Source organism: Trachemys scripta, chromosome 10 (genome assembly GCF_013100865.1).
Source record: "Trachemys scripta elegans isolate TJP31775 chromosome 10, CAS_Tse_1.0, whole genome shotgun sequence".
Taxonomy (NCBI): domain Eukaryota; kingdom Metazoa; phylum Chordata; order Testudines; family Emydidae; genus Trachemys; species Trachemys scripta.
In genome coordinates, this window is record NC_048307.1 from 11,509,303 (window position 1) to 11,526,920 (window position 17,618).

The 17,618-nt window shown below is 43.9% G+C and overlaps 1 protein-coding gene across 2 annotated transcripts in view; it reads left to right on the forward strand.

Moving 5' to 3' along the window:
• Positions 1-17,618, forward strand: part of MAD1L1 (mitotic arrest deficient 1 like 1) — a 528,574-nt gene that overhangs the window by 304,650 nt on the left and 206,306 nt on the right. For both annotated transcript variants that reach the window (XM_034784297.1, XM_034784298.1), the window contains exons 14-15: positions 2,709-2,797; positions 10,630-10,720. In XM_034784297.1, the coding sequence (XP_034640188.1) occupies positions 2,709-2,797; positions 10,630-10,720 (180 nt within the window). The remainder of the gene's footprint in view (positions 1-2,708; positions 2,798-10,629; positions 10,721-17,618) is intronic.

The following is a 17,618-nucleotide window of genomic DNA, read 5'->3' on the forward strand; positions in this document are numbered from 1 at the left end:
TCACCCCACCACAACCCCAGGTTGCTTGTAGAGGCACTGCACGGAATCTCACCCGGGTTCTAATAAAGCTGCCTAGGAGGTAGTCGCTGTATAGTTACTAGAAGTGTGACACTAACTCCTTATCAAATAGGACTTACACTGACACTGTGCCCTCCGGAACAGATATAAGCACATGTGTACACACAGACACATCTCCCCTCTCCTCTTCCCATTATACACTCAAACTCTTTCCCTCTGCACACAACAAACACATGCAACCCCAAACCACAGAAAACAGATTCCTAACCCCCCATCTTCTCCAAAGGAGCCGGCAGTGATTTATTGGTTCATGTCAGTTAGCAGGTGGCAGTTGGACTCAAGGCTGAGGCCGCTTAGCCTTTGATAAATAGCATATTTACCAGTACTCCATCTTCAAATGCTATCCACATGTGGCCCAGAAAGCGGCACAAAACTATAATAACAAACCTCATCCCAGCCTTCTGCAGAGATGGGAAGCAGAGTGTATAATGAATGTTTCCCTGCTAGAAGTAGGTTGGAATTGAAGTCTGCTGCCAGTACCAGTTCCTTGATTCTCATCCCTGGAATTATCTAGAGTGCTTGCTTTATCCCAGCCATCTGTAATGAACTGAGCTGGGACAGATAAGCTCAGTAATCAGAAAATTGAGGGAAGCATTCCTCGCTGTGATAATCTTGTCAGCCGGCTAATATACATGAACATTTTTACAGCATAATGATGCAGGAGGGCTTTTTGCTTCTTCTTTCTCTTTGCTTGAAAGGGTTTTGGCAAATAATGGGAGAATATCCACATCTAGTGTTCCAAAGAGGACTTTGGCTAGAACCTCTTCCCCCGTCTTTCTCCTTTGCTTTAGCCCCTGATGTATCCAAAGGGGCGGGGAATTAGGCTATCCCTGTCCCTAGCTATAATGCTGCCATGTTTTTCATTCCTTTCCTGCAGGTGTGTGAAGATACATTACACTGGAACTTTGTTTCTGGCTAAGCAATGTGACTAGCCATAGCTCTGCAGTTGAATGCATGTTCTTTTTGCCCACCTACCCACTGTCCCCTTCTTCTAAAAGCAAGACACTGATACCAGCTGGCTGTATTTGGACCTAGTACACCAGTGCAGAATTATGATGCTCTACACGTCTAATCAGTACAGTTGAAGGGTACTGTTTGTTAATGTGTTATCTCCCTGATGTTGAATACTGAGACCTCTCTGTTCATATGGTTTGCATCTCTAATTAGGGTTGTGTTGCTTATTATTTCCCCTGTAAATGGAAAGCATAGCATCTGGCCATAGATTTATGAGGGGGAGTTAGTGATCAGGAGGTACAAGACAGATGCTGAAGGAAGAGCTAAAGTGTGAGGAGGGGAATAGGTGTACAAGAACAGACAATGAAGAATGAGTGGGGAGGATATCCAGGCTGGGAGGAGACATAACAGGGCCGCAGGGTGTCTGAAAGTTACTTACGCTCAGAATTGGTTGTCTCTGCTTAGAATGCCTAAGGCTTTTAGGATAATAGTTTAATAGCAGGTAAAATATACCATTTCTCCCTCCCCTTTGCGGGGACTTTTGGGCGCTGGATGGGGGACACAGATTTGCATAGCCAAAGGAGACCGAAGCGATTGCTACACATTCCTCCCTCTGCTCCCAAGCTGACAGTTATAGGGCCTGAGTAAGAGATTCCATGTGCTCAGATTGTGGCTTGGTTTCCCAGCCTAAAGGGAGCTGAGGCAAACTGTTTTCTTAATTCTTCATCCACTTCTTCTCCCCCACCCCACCTGGGCAACCTGTATCTGAAAGGGTTGGAAATTCTCCCCTGTCTGATGGGTGCAGTGTAGAAGCCTCGGACAGAAGTTAGACTGGACAAGGCAATCTGATCAGCTTATTTCCTCTGGGAGTTATTGGTGCTTAATGAGGTTGCATTGCCAGTATAGAACTTCAGGTGCTAGGCAACTCCGAGTTTCATGCAAAGAGTTCTCTGCCTCGATTTCCTCACCAGGGAATGGATGGGGAAATATTCAGAAGAGGAGCAATGGCTCCACTTGAACAATATCAGTCCTCCCTCTCCCCTCCCTCAGCTGCCCCATACGGCCTTTGAGCAAATGTTGGGTGAGATAATTGGAGGTGTGTCAAGAGAGGGTGTATTAATTGGGGAGCTGGTACTTGGCACATGTAAAACTGTTGTATTTCACAACGTATATTGGAATGATTTCTATACTGAGATGGAGCTGGCTGTGGAGTATGAAATGGCTGCCTCCCTGCTGTTTCTCAGCATCATATGAGCTGAAGTTGGTTTCCATTTCTGTTGTCTCTAAGCTGAAGAACCACATGACACTGGACACAGCTGCCTGGTGGAAATGAGGGCACTTATGTGCCAGTGGGATCATAGAATTTGCTGTAGTGGGATGGATTGTGAGCCATCAGGTTGTTGTAAATGCCTGATGCTTCAGAGGAAGGTGAAAAAACCCATAATGCATCTGGCCAATTGTACCTCCATGAGGAGTAGTAATGATAAATTCCTTACTGCAAACTTACCGGTATATTAGAAAAATCTGTGTGCCATGGTCCATACTTCAAAATATTGAAGTCCCAGGACTCCTTACTCCCTGAGAGTCCTGGGCATTCAGTAGTGTGATTCAGCAGTGTGCACCCATGTCTATCATGTCTCTGACAGATGAACTAACCTCCTGTCCTATTCCTGCAGTTGGAAGTGGAGCTAAAGAGCCTGAAGTCTCAGGCATGCACAGCAGCTCAGAGCACCTTCATCACTACTGAGGAAGTGAACGCACTCAGGTGAGCATGTGCTAGGAGCTGTTCCTTCTATTTGTTACACAACTGGGGAGAAGGGAAAGGACCAAGTTGATGTTATAAAAGGAAACAAATGCTGCATCCTCATCATTTATTATTTCTATTGTGGTAGCACCTAGGAGCCCTGGTCATAACCCGGGACCCCATCTGTAAAAATGTAACACCGACACCCCCCAGTCGTCAGCAGGTGGGATTGAACCTGGGATCTCAGTGCATGAGCCCCTACTGCATGAACTAAAAGCCATCTGACTCTTAGCTAAGGCTGTAGAGCAGACTCGTTAATCTCTAAGGGTATGTCTACACTACGGGATTAATCCGAATTGGTCTTGGTGCCACTACATGGGACAGAACACCACACCCAGGTGGTGTGTGGGTTACACAAGCACACAACAAAAAGACAGTTCCAGGAAGCTTACAGTAAAAGTAAGTAAGCTTTAGGGCTGGTCTTTACACTGACCTTTTCCTGATAGGATATTTTCATAGTAGAATCCTTCTTTGTCCACCTACCTTCACCTCATGCTCATGTCACCACCCCAAAACCCCATAAGAAATTCCAGGAGCCATGGAAAAGCCCTGGGGTCTCTATCCTTTCTTACACGTTGTCATTTTCAGACCTGGGGTTTCTCCATGCTCTGTTTTGGAATCTGCTTGAGTCTTTTGCCCTGTGTTAATTCATGTTGCGGTGGCTCCTTCATCACCCCATTTACTTCCCTCCCTGTGGAACAGCTTTGCTGTTTGTTTTTTATTTTTACTGGATCAGGACTTTAAGTACAGAAACCTGTTGGCATCCATGGAGAGAGGCTTAGAAACAGCCTTTTGTAATACTGATGTGCTTCCAGGGCTGGAGAGAAAAGAAAAATGGTTCCCCTAGTGTGCAGTTGCAGATGGCAGAGGGATACATGTTGTGATTCAGTGAGAGAGAAGTTACAAAACAGCATTTCAGCAGAGGGATACATAAGCACTTACAAAAGCTACAATGAAACTAGACAACCTTTCAGTGTATTTATTAAAGTATTTACAGCTCCCATTCCAAGGTAGGTGAAACAATAAATACCAAGCGCAGAAAGTTCATCTGTATCCAGAATGTTTTAATAAAGTTCCTTCTTTTTAAACTGAGCCAATCTGTTCGATCTTGACAACTTGCATTTGTGGTTCTGAACTGATGTGAGATTTTGGCTGGATTTCCTTCTCTTAATTCTTTTCTATTTTCAGTTCCATCATTGTAAAAGTATTGCTGCCTCTCAGGAGCGAGAGCAGGATTTTGCAGGAGGCACAAATTATTGGCCTGCATCTTATGGATTTTCTAAATGTCCCCCTCCCTGCCCGGCTTGTTTTACAGCTCTAGAAGGGTTGTTCAGTATTAGAATGGAATGGATTTGAAAATGGCCAGTGTTCAGCTAAGCTGTTCTAATACAATAGAGAGCTCTTAAACTGCCCTTTGGGATGTATTTCTCAAGGACAGCTCCCACAAGATGGAGTGGCAGAATTTTGGAGGCCTCTCTCCACCAAATCATCTTTTAATGAGATGGTACTGTAGGTCACACCGTGGTTTTGTTCCCTCCTCCTATGAGGGTAAATCAGTTCTTCCTAAATCCTTATTCATGATGTGAGTGTTGGTTTGAGACTTGATCTCATTCTGTCTTTCGCTTTCTCTGGGGGGCACACAGGACTAGCCTGAAGCATGGTGTTTGCAGTGCTACAGGGGTGTTCAAAATCTCTCCAGCAGCAATAAAACTCATCCCTTATTCTGATTAATATTATGCTTCTCTATCAGTAAAACCAGCATCCTGTTTGCTGTCTTCTGGGAGCTGGAGGCTTTCAGGATGTTTCTACAGTAACTCCCCAGTCTCCCCCCTCTCTCCTGGTTAGTATGGACTGCAGCACCCTTTCCATTTAGGAGCAATTCCAGTCTCTCTATTTTCACCTCCAAGATTCATTATTCAGTGTTTATCTTCATTAAACAGCATTTGCCATCTATTAACTGAGCAACTTCAAGGACAGCAGAAAACAAAATGAAACAGCTGGATTTCCACATATTCCAGGACTTCATGAGATTGCCGATGCCTTCCTTACAGTGGAAATGGATCTCATTTCTCACTTTCTCCATCTTTTCCCTGGTTTGCAAACCTAGCCCCTGGACTGAGGCAGATTTCACAAACAGCACCGTCAGGTCCCTTGCAATGATTTTATTACTGTGTGCCAGTAGTGTGCTAGGTGCTCTGCAAGCAGAAGAAGCCCCTGTCATGCTCTTTAAGACATGGCAGTCTAAATAGAACTCCAAACTGTGGTGGGGTTTTTTTAAGTGTGAGTCCATTGCCTGTCAACCCCATAACTCTGCTTCTTTCATTTAAATTGTGCCTGAGAATTCAAATAGAGTGTCCCAGAAGTGGACTCCTCCCCAGCAAAGCCATTTATATTCTGGAACAGTTCTCCAGTGAGGAGCAGTAAATTGAAGGCAGAATTGAAAGCTGTGTCAAGCTAAGGGGCCAAGTTTCTGAGGTTGCCTCTCATAGCAGCACAGTCCACCTCCCTCCCCCCGCCCCACCACCCACACACCACAAACACTTCCAGGACCACATACTTCTGCAGCTAGGGTCACCTGAGACATTTGACCCTTCAGATCTATTATAAGATTATTTTTGGTAGATTCCCAGTGTAGCTAAACCTTCTTTGTTCAGATGGAAGTCTGTCATTGAGCCATTTTTTGTTGCCAGGCTGGTGCTGGTGTATTTAGTAAAATACAGAACATGTTCCAAACCCTGATGATGGTGATTTGGCGGCTAAGCAGGCCTGAGTGGTGTGGCTTCTGTATGCAAGGATGTGCACCTGGGTTTCTTTCCTTTTCTCGTCACAATTTTATGACTCTTTTTGCAAGGTGGATGGAAAAGGTATAAAGTTGCTCACTTGGTTTCATCCCTTCCCTTCTTGCTGCTCAGCATGTGCAAGTTTTGTGGGCCATGGGTTTCTCACAGAAAACACACACTGTATGAAGTGTTTTCTTTCAGCTGGAGGCATCTTCAGTCGGGCTAGTGGGCAATTTCTCATCCCCTTCTCTACACAAGTAGGTGGACTGCTGTGCTGCTGTAGTCTATTTTCTTCTCAGGAGCAGCCAACTCCAAATATCATTGTCTTTCTTCTACTTTCTGTTCTGCAGAACATGGACTTCTCTGCAGAATTAGGGAGAAAGCACTTTGTGGCTCCAGAGTTACCCAATCTAGGAATGGGGTAGTGTTCCACCTCTCCTGCTTCTGGCATCCCCCATGCACTGGGGCTGGGAACCCGTAAAGAGCTCTCTTACTGTAACACAGATAAACCCTTGCTGTCAGGGAATCATGAGACATTTTCACAGGGTTCCCCCTTGTATGGGGACCAGGAATAGTTTGTTGTGGTTGTGACGTTTCCGGAGGTAGCTGTACCTCTGAGCACTTGTGGTCCTCCTTGTGGCCACCTCACTTAGTTCTCAGGCCTCTAGTCATCTTTCTTGAGGTGGGTTCTCACTATCCACTCCCTCCTGACTGGGGTCTTAGGCTGCAGACTCCTCCAAATCACTAAGATTATCACAGCAGGTCTGACTTTAGTTCAGCACCCATAGTTTTGTTCTCTCGGGGGCAGTGACTGAGTTACTGGTGACCATCCAGGTGTCCCAAAACAAAGTACTATTTATTCAGAACAGAAGCATTACAGAGAAAAGGCATCTTACAAACAGTAAACATCTAGCTTATCAGTGTCACCATCTTCCACATGGAAACCCTGTCAGTTTCCAAAGTACTGCAGGGCCTGCCCCTCTCTGTCACAGTCTCATGTCCATTCTTGGATTAAATGTGAATGGCCCTCTCCAAGGTCAGGGCTGTTCTTTGTTTACCAGGCCTCTTGAACCAGGTCAGACCTATACATGCTATTTCCCTTAGGGGATGAAATTTCCACAGAGTAGATACCTGCATTAGGAATTTGCTCTAATTATCCCCTGCCCTCCTGATATTAGTTCCAGCAGAAAACCCTTTGGCTCCCCCCATTTAGCCAGGAATACAATCACTAGCCAACCCATAAAGATACATATAACATTTTTAAAATCAATATAATAGTTTTTAAATATTCTGTGTGTCCATAGCTTCTCTCGTAGTGGACCATGGCAGAACCTTTCACATGGCTGACAGCAGGTGGGTGGGTGTGTTAAGGAAGGAAAGGAGGGAGTGATTTTGGAGGGTGGGAAGGGGAATCATTGTGCCCTCCCCTCCTTCTCCATTACAGTGTTAAGGTTTTGTCTACACTATCAAGTTTTGTCGTCAAAACTTATATCGACACCCAAAAGTTGACAAAACAAAAATCGCCAAAGGGTGCTCACACTTGCTCCCTCTGTCCACAGATCATGTCCACATTGTGTGAGCAATGCATTGTGGGTATGTATCCCACAGTGCAGTGTTGTGGGAAGGCGGAGCTGATCACTGTACATCTTGGGAGGATCCCCTCCCAGTTCTCCCAGAGCCTCAGCTTCCAGGAGCGGCATCATGAGTAGCTCTGTGAGCTCTCTGTGCTGAGGAATGTCAAAGCAGGGCAACAATCTCTCCTTCCTGCCTACCTGCGACAGCAGTCTGCCTGCCCCTGTGTTCCTAGTGCAGGGCAGAACAGGAGCATTCCAATGATTTGCTCTTTGTTCCTCAAAGGGAGCAGCACACTCAGCTGTCAGATACTGCCCACAGCTTTGAAAGGGGAGGGGTGCATGCCTACAGGGCAGCAGAGATCAAAACACTGAGCAGAGCAATCAGGGCAGGCATTGTGGGATACTGGTGGAAGCCAGTTCTGTTGACAAAACAAACAGCAGTGTCTACACTGGCTCTTTGGGCTTGGCTACACTGGAAACTCCAAAGCGCTGCCGCGGGAGCGCTCCTGCAGCAGCGCTTTGAAGAGTGAGTGTGATCGCGGCGCCAGCGCTGGGAGAGAGCTCTCCCAGCACTGCAGGTACTCCACCTCCCCGAGGGGATTAGCTTACAGCGCTGGGAGCGCGGCTCCCAACGCTGGGGCACTGTTTACACGGCGCTTTACAGCGCTGTAACTTGCTGCACTCAGGGGGGTGTTTTTTCACACCCCTGAGTGAGAAAGTTGCAGCGCTGTAAAGCGCCAGTGTAGCCAAGGCCTTAGACAGTAAAGTGAGGGAAAGAGAGAAAAGTCTCTCCTAGGGGTGAAAGTTTTTTGTTGCTGAAACCGGGCGTTTTTCCCGACAAAAGTCACATTGCAGTGTGTACGCTCTCACTGGTTTGTTGCCAAAAGGCAGTTTTTGGCGACAAAACTTGGTAGTGTAGACTAAGCCCTAGAGGAGCTGTCCCTGTGGGGTTCCACACGACCAGTTCACACTGCTGCACCTTGTTTGTGGTGTGTCTCTAGTCATTGGAGTCTAATGCCTGCTGCCAGTGGGGATGCAGGAACTAGGAACGCGCCTGTACTTACATTCTTTCCCTGTACAATTTGCCATCACAAATTCACTCTGGCAGAAAATAGGTGGAAGAAGAATACAAACTCTCCAAATTGGAAGGTGGAGAAAGAAACCCCACTCCTCATGAGGGAATTATTTTCACTGCTAACGTTTACCATGGGCCTCAGCACATCATTCGCCTTCAATCCGATGTGACCGCTCTCCTGGACTAAGCCCAACCCAACCAGTTAGCTGCTCTCCTGAAGGAACCTGAAAAATGGAACCATCAGAAGCCAAGGAAAGGACCAGGGAAAGGACTGTGTGCTTCCAGGCATTTCCATATAAACTTCACTGTTAAAAGCTAACTTCTGAAAACAAATGCAGGATAGTCACAAAGGACAAAGAAATCCACATTAATCCCCTAAATCTGTATTCACATCCTGTGAGGGAGTGAAAGCTTTAAAAAAATCTTTTGTCTCCTTTTTCTTTAGTATGGAAAGTAAATTTTCAGTGAGAAGCTTGAAAGACTTTATCAGTTTTTCTCCTTCTCCCCTCGAGAACAAAGTGCTCTTTCGTCAGCCCGTTTATAGCTCTAAATGTGAAATTCTTTCCCAACTTTATTACTTCCGAGGAGACAATAAAAGCCAATATTAATGCTGTCATTCCACACACCCCTTGTCCCCTATAAATCATATTTGCCATATTCTTCAGATCTCATCATGGGAAAGGGTGGTCGAACAATTTAGTTTGTTGACCACAGGGCATAACAAACCGTGTTTAGTCAGTAACCCGTTTTACTTGGGTTGTGATAAATCTGCAAAGGCTGTTGTTTTAGTACAAATAAATAAAAGTAATACATTAAAAAACAGCTTTAGTAAAGACTTAAGTGGCAACAGCTGAAGGACCTTTTCAACTGGAACAAATCTGAACTTTTTCTTTCCGCTGTCAAACAGAAACTTCAGTAAATCCTAAGTGTTGTCTATGGATTTAGTGAGTAGGTAGAGTTACAGTGATTCAAAAGAAATTCATGTTCTTGCCAATGCCTGTTAGTCACACTTGCTGGAAAGCTCTGCTCCATTCCCAACACCATCTCATTGCCATCTGGATCCCTTAATAGTGTCTTCTCCACACATACATTTTCTGTTCCATTCAGTAATTTCCAGTTCAGCAATAGCTTTTCTACATGGCAGTGCCCTCTTCACAGATGGGGCATACTGTGAGAGATGCCCCTATCAGTGGTAATACTATGCTGTCAGTCACACTGTGCTGTGCTATATCTGCCAACATTTTAATCTTATAAATAAGGACAATAAGGAGTAAAACAGGAGCACCTGTTAGCTCCATTGGACTCAGAGTTTTCTGGAAGGAGAGAGTTGGAGAAATACTTCATTTTTTCCGGCTTAAAAAATAGGAATGGTCAGTCTGTCTGCCTCAAGTGTTACTATGGCACCTATCACCATAGCATCTAAGCACTTCCCAGATAAATTAGATTTGCATCCTTTTTCAAACCATGCTTTCTCTGGAGACCCATTTGATATTGGAGGGCAGCAGGAGCCCTCATCTGGTACCACAGTGTAGAGTGCTTATTCTGTAGGTGGCAAGAGATAAACATAACCCTTTAATTTTGGAGGGTGGGTGGTGATGAGAGATTTGTCAGAGGTTTTGAGCCAAAATGCAGCGTGTTGAATGTGATCATGTCATTGACTCTGAATGTCTTGGGTATCTGATTCTGACCTTCAGTAGCTGCTATGTTGTTTTCTTACAGAAAAAATTCTCTCTTCCTTTGGTATGTCCTGAAGGGTTAAAAGCACTTTTAAACATAGTGTGAGGAGTAACCCTAAGTTACATCTGAAGATGCTGTCATATGGCAACATCTGGAAAAAGTAGGTGCCCAGGATGTTGGTGGATTATATGTAATGACAGTTGAGAGTGCCTCTCACCCTTTTCGCCAACCACTTTTTACCTGAGTGATGTATGACTTTTCAATGTCTAGAACGTTATTAAATAGCTTAATGTGTTTTTTCTCTTTAAAAACCAACCCCACACACTCTGAAAAAACACCCCCTCCCCCGAAAATAAACGTTTAGCAAGAACAAAGAGGAACAGAAGGTTATACATGTGTGACATAGCAAAGGTAACATTGGTGTAAGAACTGTATTGAATTTCCTGATGAGTTGGTCTTTTACCTGTGTGTACTTAACGGTACAATAATGGTGTTCTATTCTTTTCATTTAATGTGGTGTCTTACCATTGGAAGAATGTTTTATGACAGGTGTGTGATTTCTGTCTTTGGGTCCTCCTTATTTTACTCTTTCCAGTAGTGGGACTAAAGCAGGGTTAGAGCATTGGGAGTTTCAGTGTATTTCTCTCTCTCTCTTCCCCCTCCCCCCCCCGGCCTCCCCCTTTACAGGTTAAAAATTGAAGAGTTGGAGGCTGAGCGAGGGCAGCTAGAAGAAGAGAACAAGTCTCTGGAAATGAAATTGGAAAAGCTCACCCTCCAGGTAAGAGGTGGGGCAGGGCCAGAAGGGCTTATTAGCTTGGCATAGTCGAGTCTTGGTGGATGGGCATACTGACAAACTTCCTGAAGCTCCTTTCACAGTCCACAGATCCTTCCCCTTCAGTCTGGGGAAGGATCCTGCCAGAAGCCCAAACCGAGCCCATCCCACACACCCTTATCTGTGTACGATGTTGTCATATTGAGATTTTGGTGGTGTATTCAGGAATGCAAGAACAGATGCTTTTTCCAGTATCCTTGGGTAGAACCTCTTCCATTTAGATGTTGCCGAACCTTTCTCTGTGCTAGCAAACTTCAGAGCCATAACTAACCACTGCTGCAGTTCTAGCAGTACTGGGAGCTGTTGTTTAGACTGTGTTTTCCACTGCGATGACAGGTTGGTAAAAATGCCTCGGCGCTGTTTACATTACAGCTGCCCACCATCCTTACCATTAGTGCTGAGCAAAGCTCAATAGCTTGCGGCCTTATCTGTTAGGAGCTATTCAAGTCCAGAACATGATGATGGGGTATGGAAGGAACACGTTGTGGTGGCAGTGATCCACACACCCTTCCCAAGAGGAGGAAGATATGAAATCTGAGGGAAAGAAAAGCTAAAATGCTGATTTCACCATGGCACTGCAGGATTTTCCTATCTTTTTGCTGAGGTTGATGCTTTGCCCATCTCATAAGCAAGAGTTTCAACTTTTTGATTCTGGATACAGCAGTGAAGCCTTCCTCTCCCTGAAGCTGGCAGCAATAGAAGGAGTTGTTTACTTGGGCTGCTCTCATCTCTCTAACACAGTTACTCTGTGCAGAGGGAGGAGTGGGAGTGTTGCATTTAAAGCATTTTCTGTTTGAAAGAAGCCGGAGTGAGCGAGAAGCGAAGCCTACTTTGTGTTTAATCAAAGGCCATCCTGCTCTGAGCAGTGTTATCTCTCTCTGATGTGCCGAACAGCCCAGCCTTGTAACATTTCATTCTTTTAATTTTTCTTTCTTTCTCTCTCTTCCCCTTTTTGTGTAAATTGCTTTATGATGGTAGAAAACCTGCAGGTTTGAAATTACCCGAATTTCAGACAGACCATTGATTTTATCTTGACACCTATTAGAGGCAAATCAAATCTCTTTTTTATTACCAATTCCTGGAGACGGGGGAAGTGACAGCTTTGATAAAGCGGGGAGTTGAGAGCTGCTGAGCGCCTCTGCCGAGCCGTGGTTAGCGCGAAACCTGTCACCCAGCTCTCCTTTAATTGGGTTTCTGTCATCAGAAGGAGACGAAAACATTGGGTTTGGTGTTCTGATGCTCCAGTCTCCAAACATACACAACAGCAGCTTTGCTTTCAGAGCAGGTTACAACTCATTCAAATCCTATTTAATCTGTCCCCACTGCCTCAGGATAGCTGCCAGCTCCCAGCACTGGGGCCGTCACCATTCTGGCCAGAGTAATTCTCTGTTTTGTTTGGGATTCTGAGAGATCTAGTGTTTATACTCAGTGTCGGCAGTGCCAGTAGCCCAGCCCTTGAGATGCTAAAAGCACCAAGCTTCTAAGGTCTGTCTGCAGCAGGAAAGGTTCAAAGCCTTTCAGATAGTTTTGCTAATTGTCTTATTTTAGACAGAAGTGGGTGGGTAGGTGTGGTCATTTCGATAGCTGAGCTCATTTAATGCTGTGAAAATGATGTAATAATAAAGGCTGGGATCAGGACATCAAAGACAAAGCTGAGACAGAGTCTTCATGTTATAATAAAACCACTAGCCCACCATGTAAGCAGACTTAGGTGGCGCAGTGACTGTTGTATTCTTCACAAAATTCACAATTCAAATAAAAGTCGTTTGAACTCATCCCAGACTCTAGTAGTGCATATCACAATAGTACAATTCAGTGGCAGTGCTCAGAACCCCAGAGTTTAACAATGGACTAGTGCAGATCAGAGCTATGTGAGGGGACTGAAGAGGGACAAAAAAGACCTGGGGATGCAGGGAAAAAGGAAAAGATGTGAGGAAGACAAGAGACAGGCAGGCATAGAGAAGGAGAAGAGGTCATCTGTCTGAGCTGGTTCAAGAAGGAGAAAGCAGCCCCATCAGTAGAGGTTAGATGGAGAACCCACCTGAGGAGAACTGGATTAAGTTAACAACATTCTTGGTTCTAGTTGGGAAGGCTAAGGCTTGGACTTAGTTATTTGTTTAACTTCTCTTTATCTTCCCACTCTTTGGGCATACCTTATAAGCTTGGAGTTCTGGTTCCTTTGAACCAGGAAGTGAATAGCAAGGAAAAGAGAACACTATAGATTAACTCCTTGGGTAACTGAGATTTCTCCAACTGGAGATGGATCTGTGCAAGTCCGAGTGCTGAAAAGATGTGAATTACTGACCAGTACCCACCCAGTTGAGTGGTCAAGAGGTCAGAACTGCCTACAAGGAAAAAACAGCCTTGTTAACAGAGGTTCTGGTCCTGGAGGTGCAACAGCACCCCCTGGCTTGATGTAATAATAGCAGCCGAATGCAGCATTCCACCATATTCTGGGTTTCTGGTTTTGTTCAAAGGCTTTCAGCACCCTCAGTATAAAAATGGCTCAGTGGCCCTGCCTGCTAATGAAGATTCATTATTCATTACTTGAGTGCCAAGTCCCCAGCAGGCCCAGGCTAAGAATTACATCCTGTGTAAACACTTCTGTTGACTCTAGGCACTGCTGTGGACTGGGTTATCAGCTGCTGAATCCCATTAAATATGGGTTATCCAGCTATTAATCTCTTTAGTCAGATAGTGCAAGGAGAATATGTTGGAAAAAGTTAATTCCGCACTCAAATGGCATCACTGGAACATGCCCAAGTCAGTTTATTATTTGTTGCTCATTCTTCAGGTAGAAATCAAGGAGATGATGGGTTAAAATAATATCTTTGTCAGAAAGAAAAGCAAGAAAGGAGAACAAATGGCAATGTTACAAAATAATTTTTTTAAATGTACTGAAGAAAAAGTCCCCTAGTGAAATTTCAGAAATAGGAAAAACAAAGGATCAGAGAAAATAAGGAAGTAAAAGATGTAGAAGACAATGAACAAATTAAAAAAAACCTCTGCCAAATCTTAATCTGTAGCACTTCCTTTAAAAATAAATAAATAAGCCATTATTGGAATAAATGACTGCAATAAATAAAAGTTACTTACAAGAGAGTGTATAAAATTTGTTGATGTGTTGGGGAGAGGGGTGTGATAGAAAGTGAGTGAAATCAAGCATAACAACTTAAGTGCACCAATCTTTATTTACGGAAGTCTGATCGGTCCATAAAACCATATGCAGTGAATTCAAATCTGAAGGGATATGTCCAGCCTTTAGTAGCCAAGAGTTCAGGACCACCAAGGTTTGACTGTATTGACACATGAAAAAGTTATCTTCAAAAAAATTCTCACATACTGTCACATGCCTGTGTGTCGGAGTATGGTCATTTTGCCTTTGCCTGTCCCTGAATTGTCTGCTGGCACTGATTCTGCATTTCAGTGAACTATATGGCACTAGCTGGGCCAGAGGGCAGGTATGTGCTTTGAAAGCTATTGTTGTATTAGGAGTTTGTGATTTATCCTCCCCGAGCCTGTATTAGTAAGTGAAGAAATTGATGAATATCTGCAGCAGTGTATGTAGTATCTGACGTCTCTTTGTATTCTCTGCTTGCATGGGGACATCTTCAATTATGGCTAGAAGCTCCATCAACCTTCACACCCTTCAATTCCCAATACCCCTTTGGCTCTTGACACCTAGCTGAGGGCTGCATTGATTTTCCTTCACTGGTATAAACACAATAGCATGGATATTACTCGCTGTCCAGATCTTTACTGCTAATAAAAAACCTCAAATTACAAAAAAACAGAAAAAATGTTTGGATAGTAGGGAGACGACATCACTCCTTTCCCCTGACACATCTAACTGAAACCTTTTGAACCCAAGGTAGGGGGAGATCAGCTGGTATGAAGGCTGAGAGATCACATACATTTAAGTGTTCACTCATCTGTACCTATTTCTGCTATGATGACCCCTGCTGGAATGGGAGAGCATATCTGCTGCTGTGACTTGCTTTTGCATATTGTGGGCAGAGTGTTGCTGCTGTCTCAGAAAGTGGCTTAGTTTGTTAAACAGTCCAGAACACTTCAGGAAATCTGCCTTCTACTCATTGGGAGAAACTGCAACTTGAAGCCAGGAACAAAAGGGACTGATCAAATCAGTGCTTTTTGGATAAAATGGGAGGAAAGACTTCTGAAGAGTGCTCAATTAGCATTTATTACTGCTAGGAGCCTTGTGTTTACAGGCAATGGAGCGGATGGTGAAGTGTTCCTTATGCAAATACCACTCTCCTGCTTTTCCTGCTCTCCTCAGCTCTTCGAGTTGAAGGAGAAGAGATTCTTCAAGTTTGGCTGCTTCAAGGAAGATTGATTAAAATCAGCTGCAGTTTGACTTAATTGGATCCATATGTTTGGAGAGGGAGCTTGACTAGTTAGAACTTCTTGTAATTAGTTCACAGCTGGTTGGTGAGAAAAACAAAACTTCGGTTACAGTTCAGAGAAGTGGATCTGTAAAGATAAAGAACATCTTCCTGTCTTTATATTCGTACTTTTTCAGGCTCTGTAAATTGTCTAGTCCTCCAACCAGGCTAGCAGTCTGATTCCTGTGTGAGACACAAACTGGGGTGTGCAATTTGCTTTTTTGTTTCTGGATGAGAAGTATCAAATAAAGTTGGAATAGAAATCGATGCTGATAGGCAAGGAAATGTGACTAAGCTCATTTGGAAGACAGGAAAGACTCCATGTTGTATAGGGCAGAATCAGGAGTATTTCTGGTTATTTGTGAGTCTTTGGACTAGGTCAAGAGGCTCTGAACAGGATGACTCTGGAACCAGATCCTCTTTGATTGAGAGCCCTCTAGGAGTAAGAATTAGAATTGAATTTATTTATATGCCTCCCTCATTAAAATGTAATAGAATAACAAATATATAGTTGTATATTGTACTAATATCCTTATAGATACTTAAAAAACAATTGAGGGTGCAAATTAACCAGGGAGGAGAGATTGAAGGGAGGGTACAAACTAAAGGGCCATCAGTGGGGATTGTGAAACCACTTTTGGGGGGAAAATACCATCATTCAAGTTGCTTTTTAAAAGTGAGGATGAGTAATTTCAGAGGGGCCAGTTCCATACAATAGAATCCTCCTCAGCAAAAGTACCATCACTTACTAGCATCACACACAGTGGAAAGAAGAACAGGAGTACTTGTGGCACCTTAGAGACTAACAAATTTATTAGAGCATAAGCTTTCGTGGACTAAAGCTTATGCTCTAATAAATTTGTTAGTCTCTAAGGTGCCACAAGTACTCCTGTTCTTCTTTTTGCGGATACAGACTAACACGGCTGTTACTCTGAAACCTGACACAGTGGAAGGATCTCTAGGCTTGGAATCCACTAGGAGTTAGGCCTTGTCTATGTGGGGAAATTGACCAGAACAGAATTCTGAAAAGCTGTCCACATGGGGAGGCTATTTCAAATAGCTTATTCTGAAATAGCTATTCCAGTCAATTTCCGAGATAGACAAGACCTTTTTGGTTTGTTTGTGGGTGTTAGCTAAAAGATGCTAATGACTCCATTCTAAAAGTCTGATGTAGACAAGGAAGTAGACTTTAACACAGGCTAAACTGGTCAGTTTCAAGCCTGGAAGGAGCCTCAGATTTAACTTGATGAGCTTAGCACATGTTAAATAATAAACTGCCCTGTCTGATTTAGACTCTTAGAACATGTATGTTAGCACATGGTAGCTAACACCTTCTAACATGCCTGTACATCGGAGCCTAATCAAAACCTGTCTGATTGGTGGTGGGAGAGCACACACTAACTTACTGTCTTCGTGGAGCTGCAGAGGGATGTTTCTCCTCTTTTAAGCATTAATGACTCATTATATAGTTAGGTCTTCACCCTCCAGACAGTAACTAGTTGGGAATTAAGGGCCTCAGGCAAGTTTAGGTCACTTAATAGTCTAACTGCTCATTATGTAAAGAATGGATGAATCATTTACATTGTTATAAAACTTAAAGGGACACTGTCAGCCATTCCAGGTCTCCTAATTGACCTATCAAACATGCATAAATCTTATTCCCTGCCTAATTTGTCCTGGTGACTTCTCTTTCACAAACCACGTCTGTCTCCCCTTTGTCCTTTCTTACATGCCCCCAGTCCACATGAGACTCCATATCACAGCTTGACCTCAGTGAAAACGTTCTCTGTACCCACACTTAGACACCTATTCCTCCCATCCCCCTTTCTTTGGCGAGGGCTTCTTGGATGCAAGAGGATTTATGCAAACTGCGTGCATCTTTTCAACCGGGCATGGCTTTTTGGATGATTTGTCATTGATGGGGCTGATTACGTGTACTCCTGGTTGAGAACCACTGCTCTAACCCTCTGTGTTCCCTTCCCAGCTGGAGTTTTGTTACATTTCTTACATCAGTTATAGGCAAAAATCCTCTTTGGAGCATGACATATTGCACCACATCCTTCACTGTTGTAAATGGACTTTGGTCCATTGACATCAGTCGAGCTGCACCCATTGACATCAAGCTGTGAGTCTGGCTCTCTGTTTGTGTGACAAAATAAGTTCTCAAAATATTAAGTCTCATCTGATTTATACAGCTGTTATTTCCTTGATCAAACTTATGGTATTTGCCATTAAATATTGACCTAATACATCACTTATTGTGCAGGCACCTAGCTGGCAGATCTTTTAGTTCACTATCTCCGTCACAATGTATTTTCAGGCATTTGCAGCTGCCTTAACCCTGTTTAAAAGTCTCCCTTCGTGACCTGTGTGCCACTCAAGCTTTCTGTAGAAATGTGATCTGAGTTTTATTGGCAGCTGTGTATGACTAATTTGCAAAG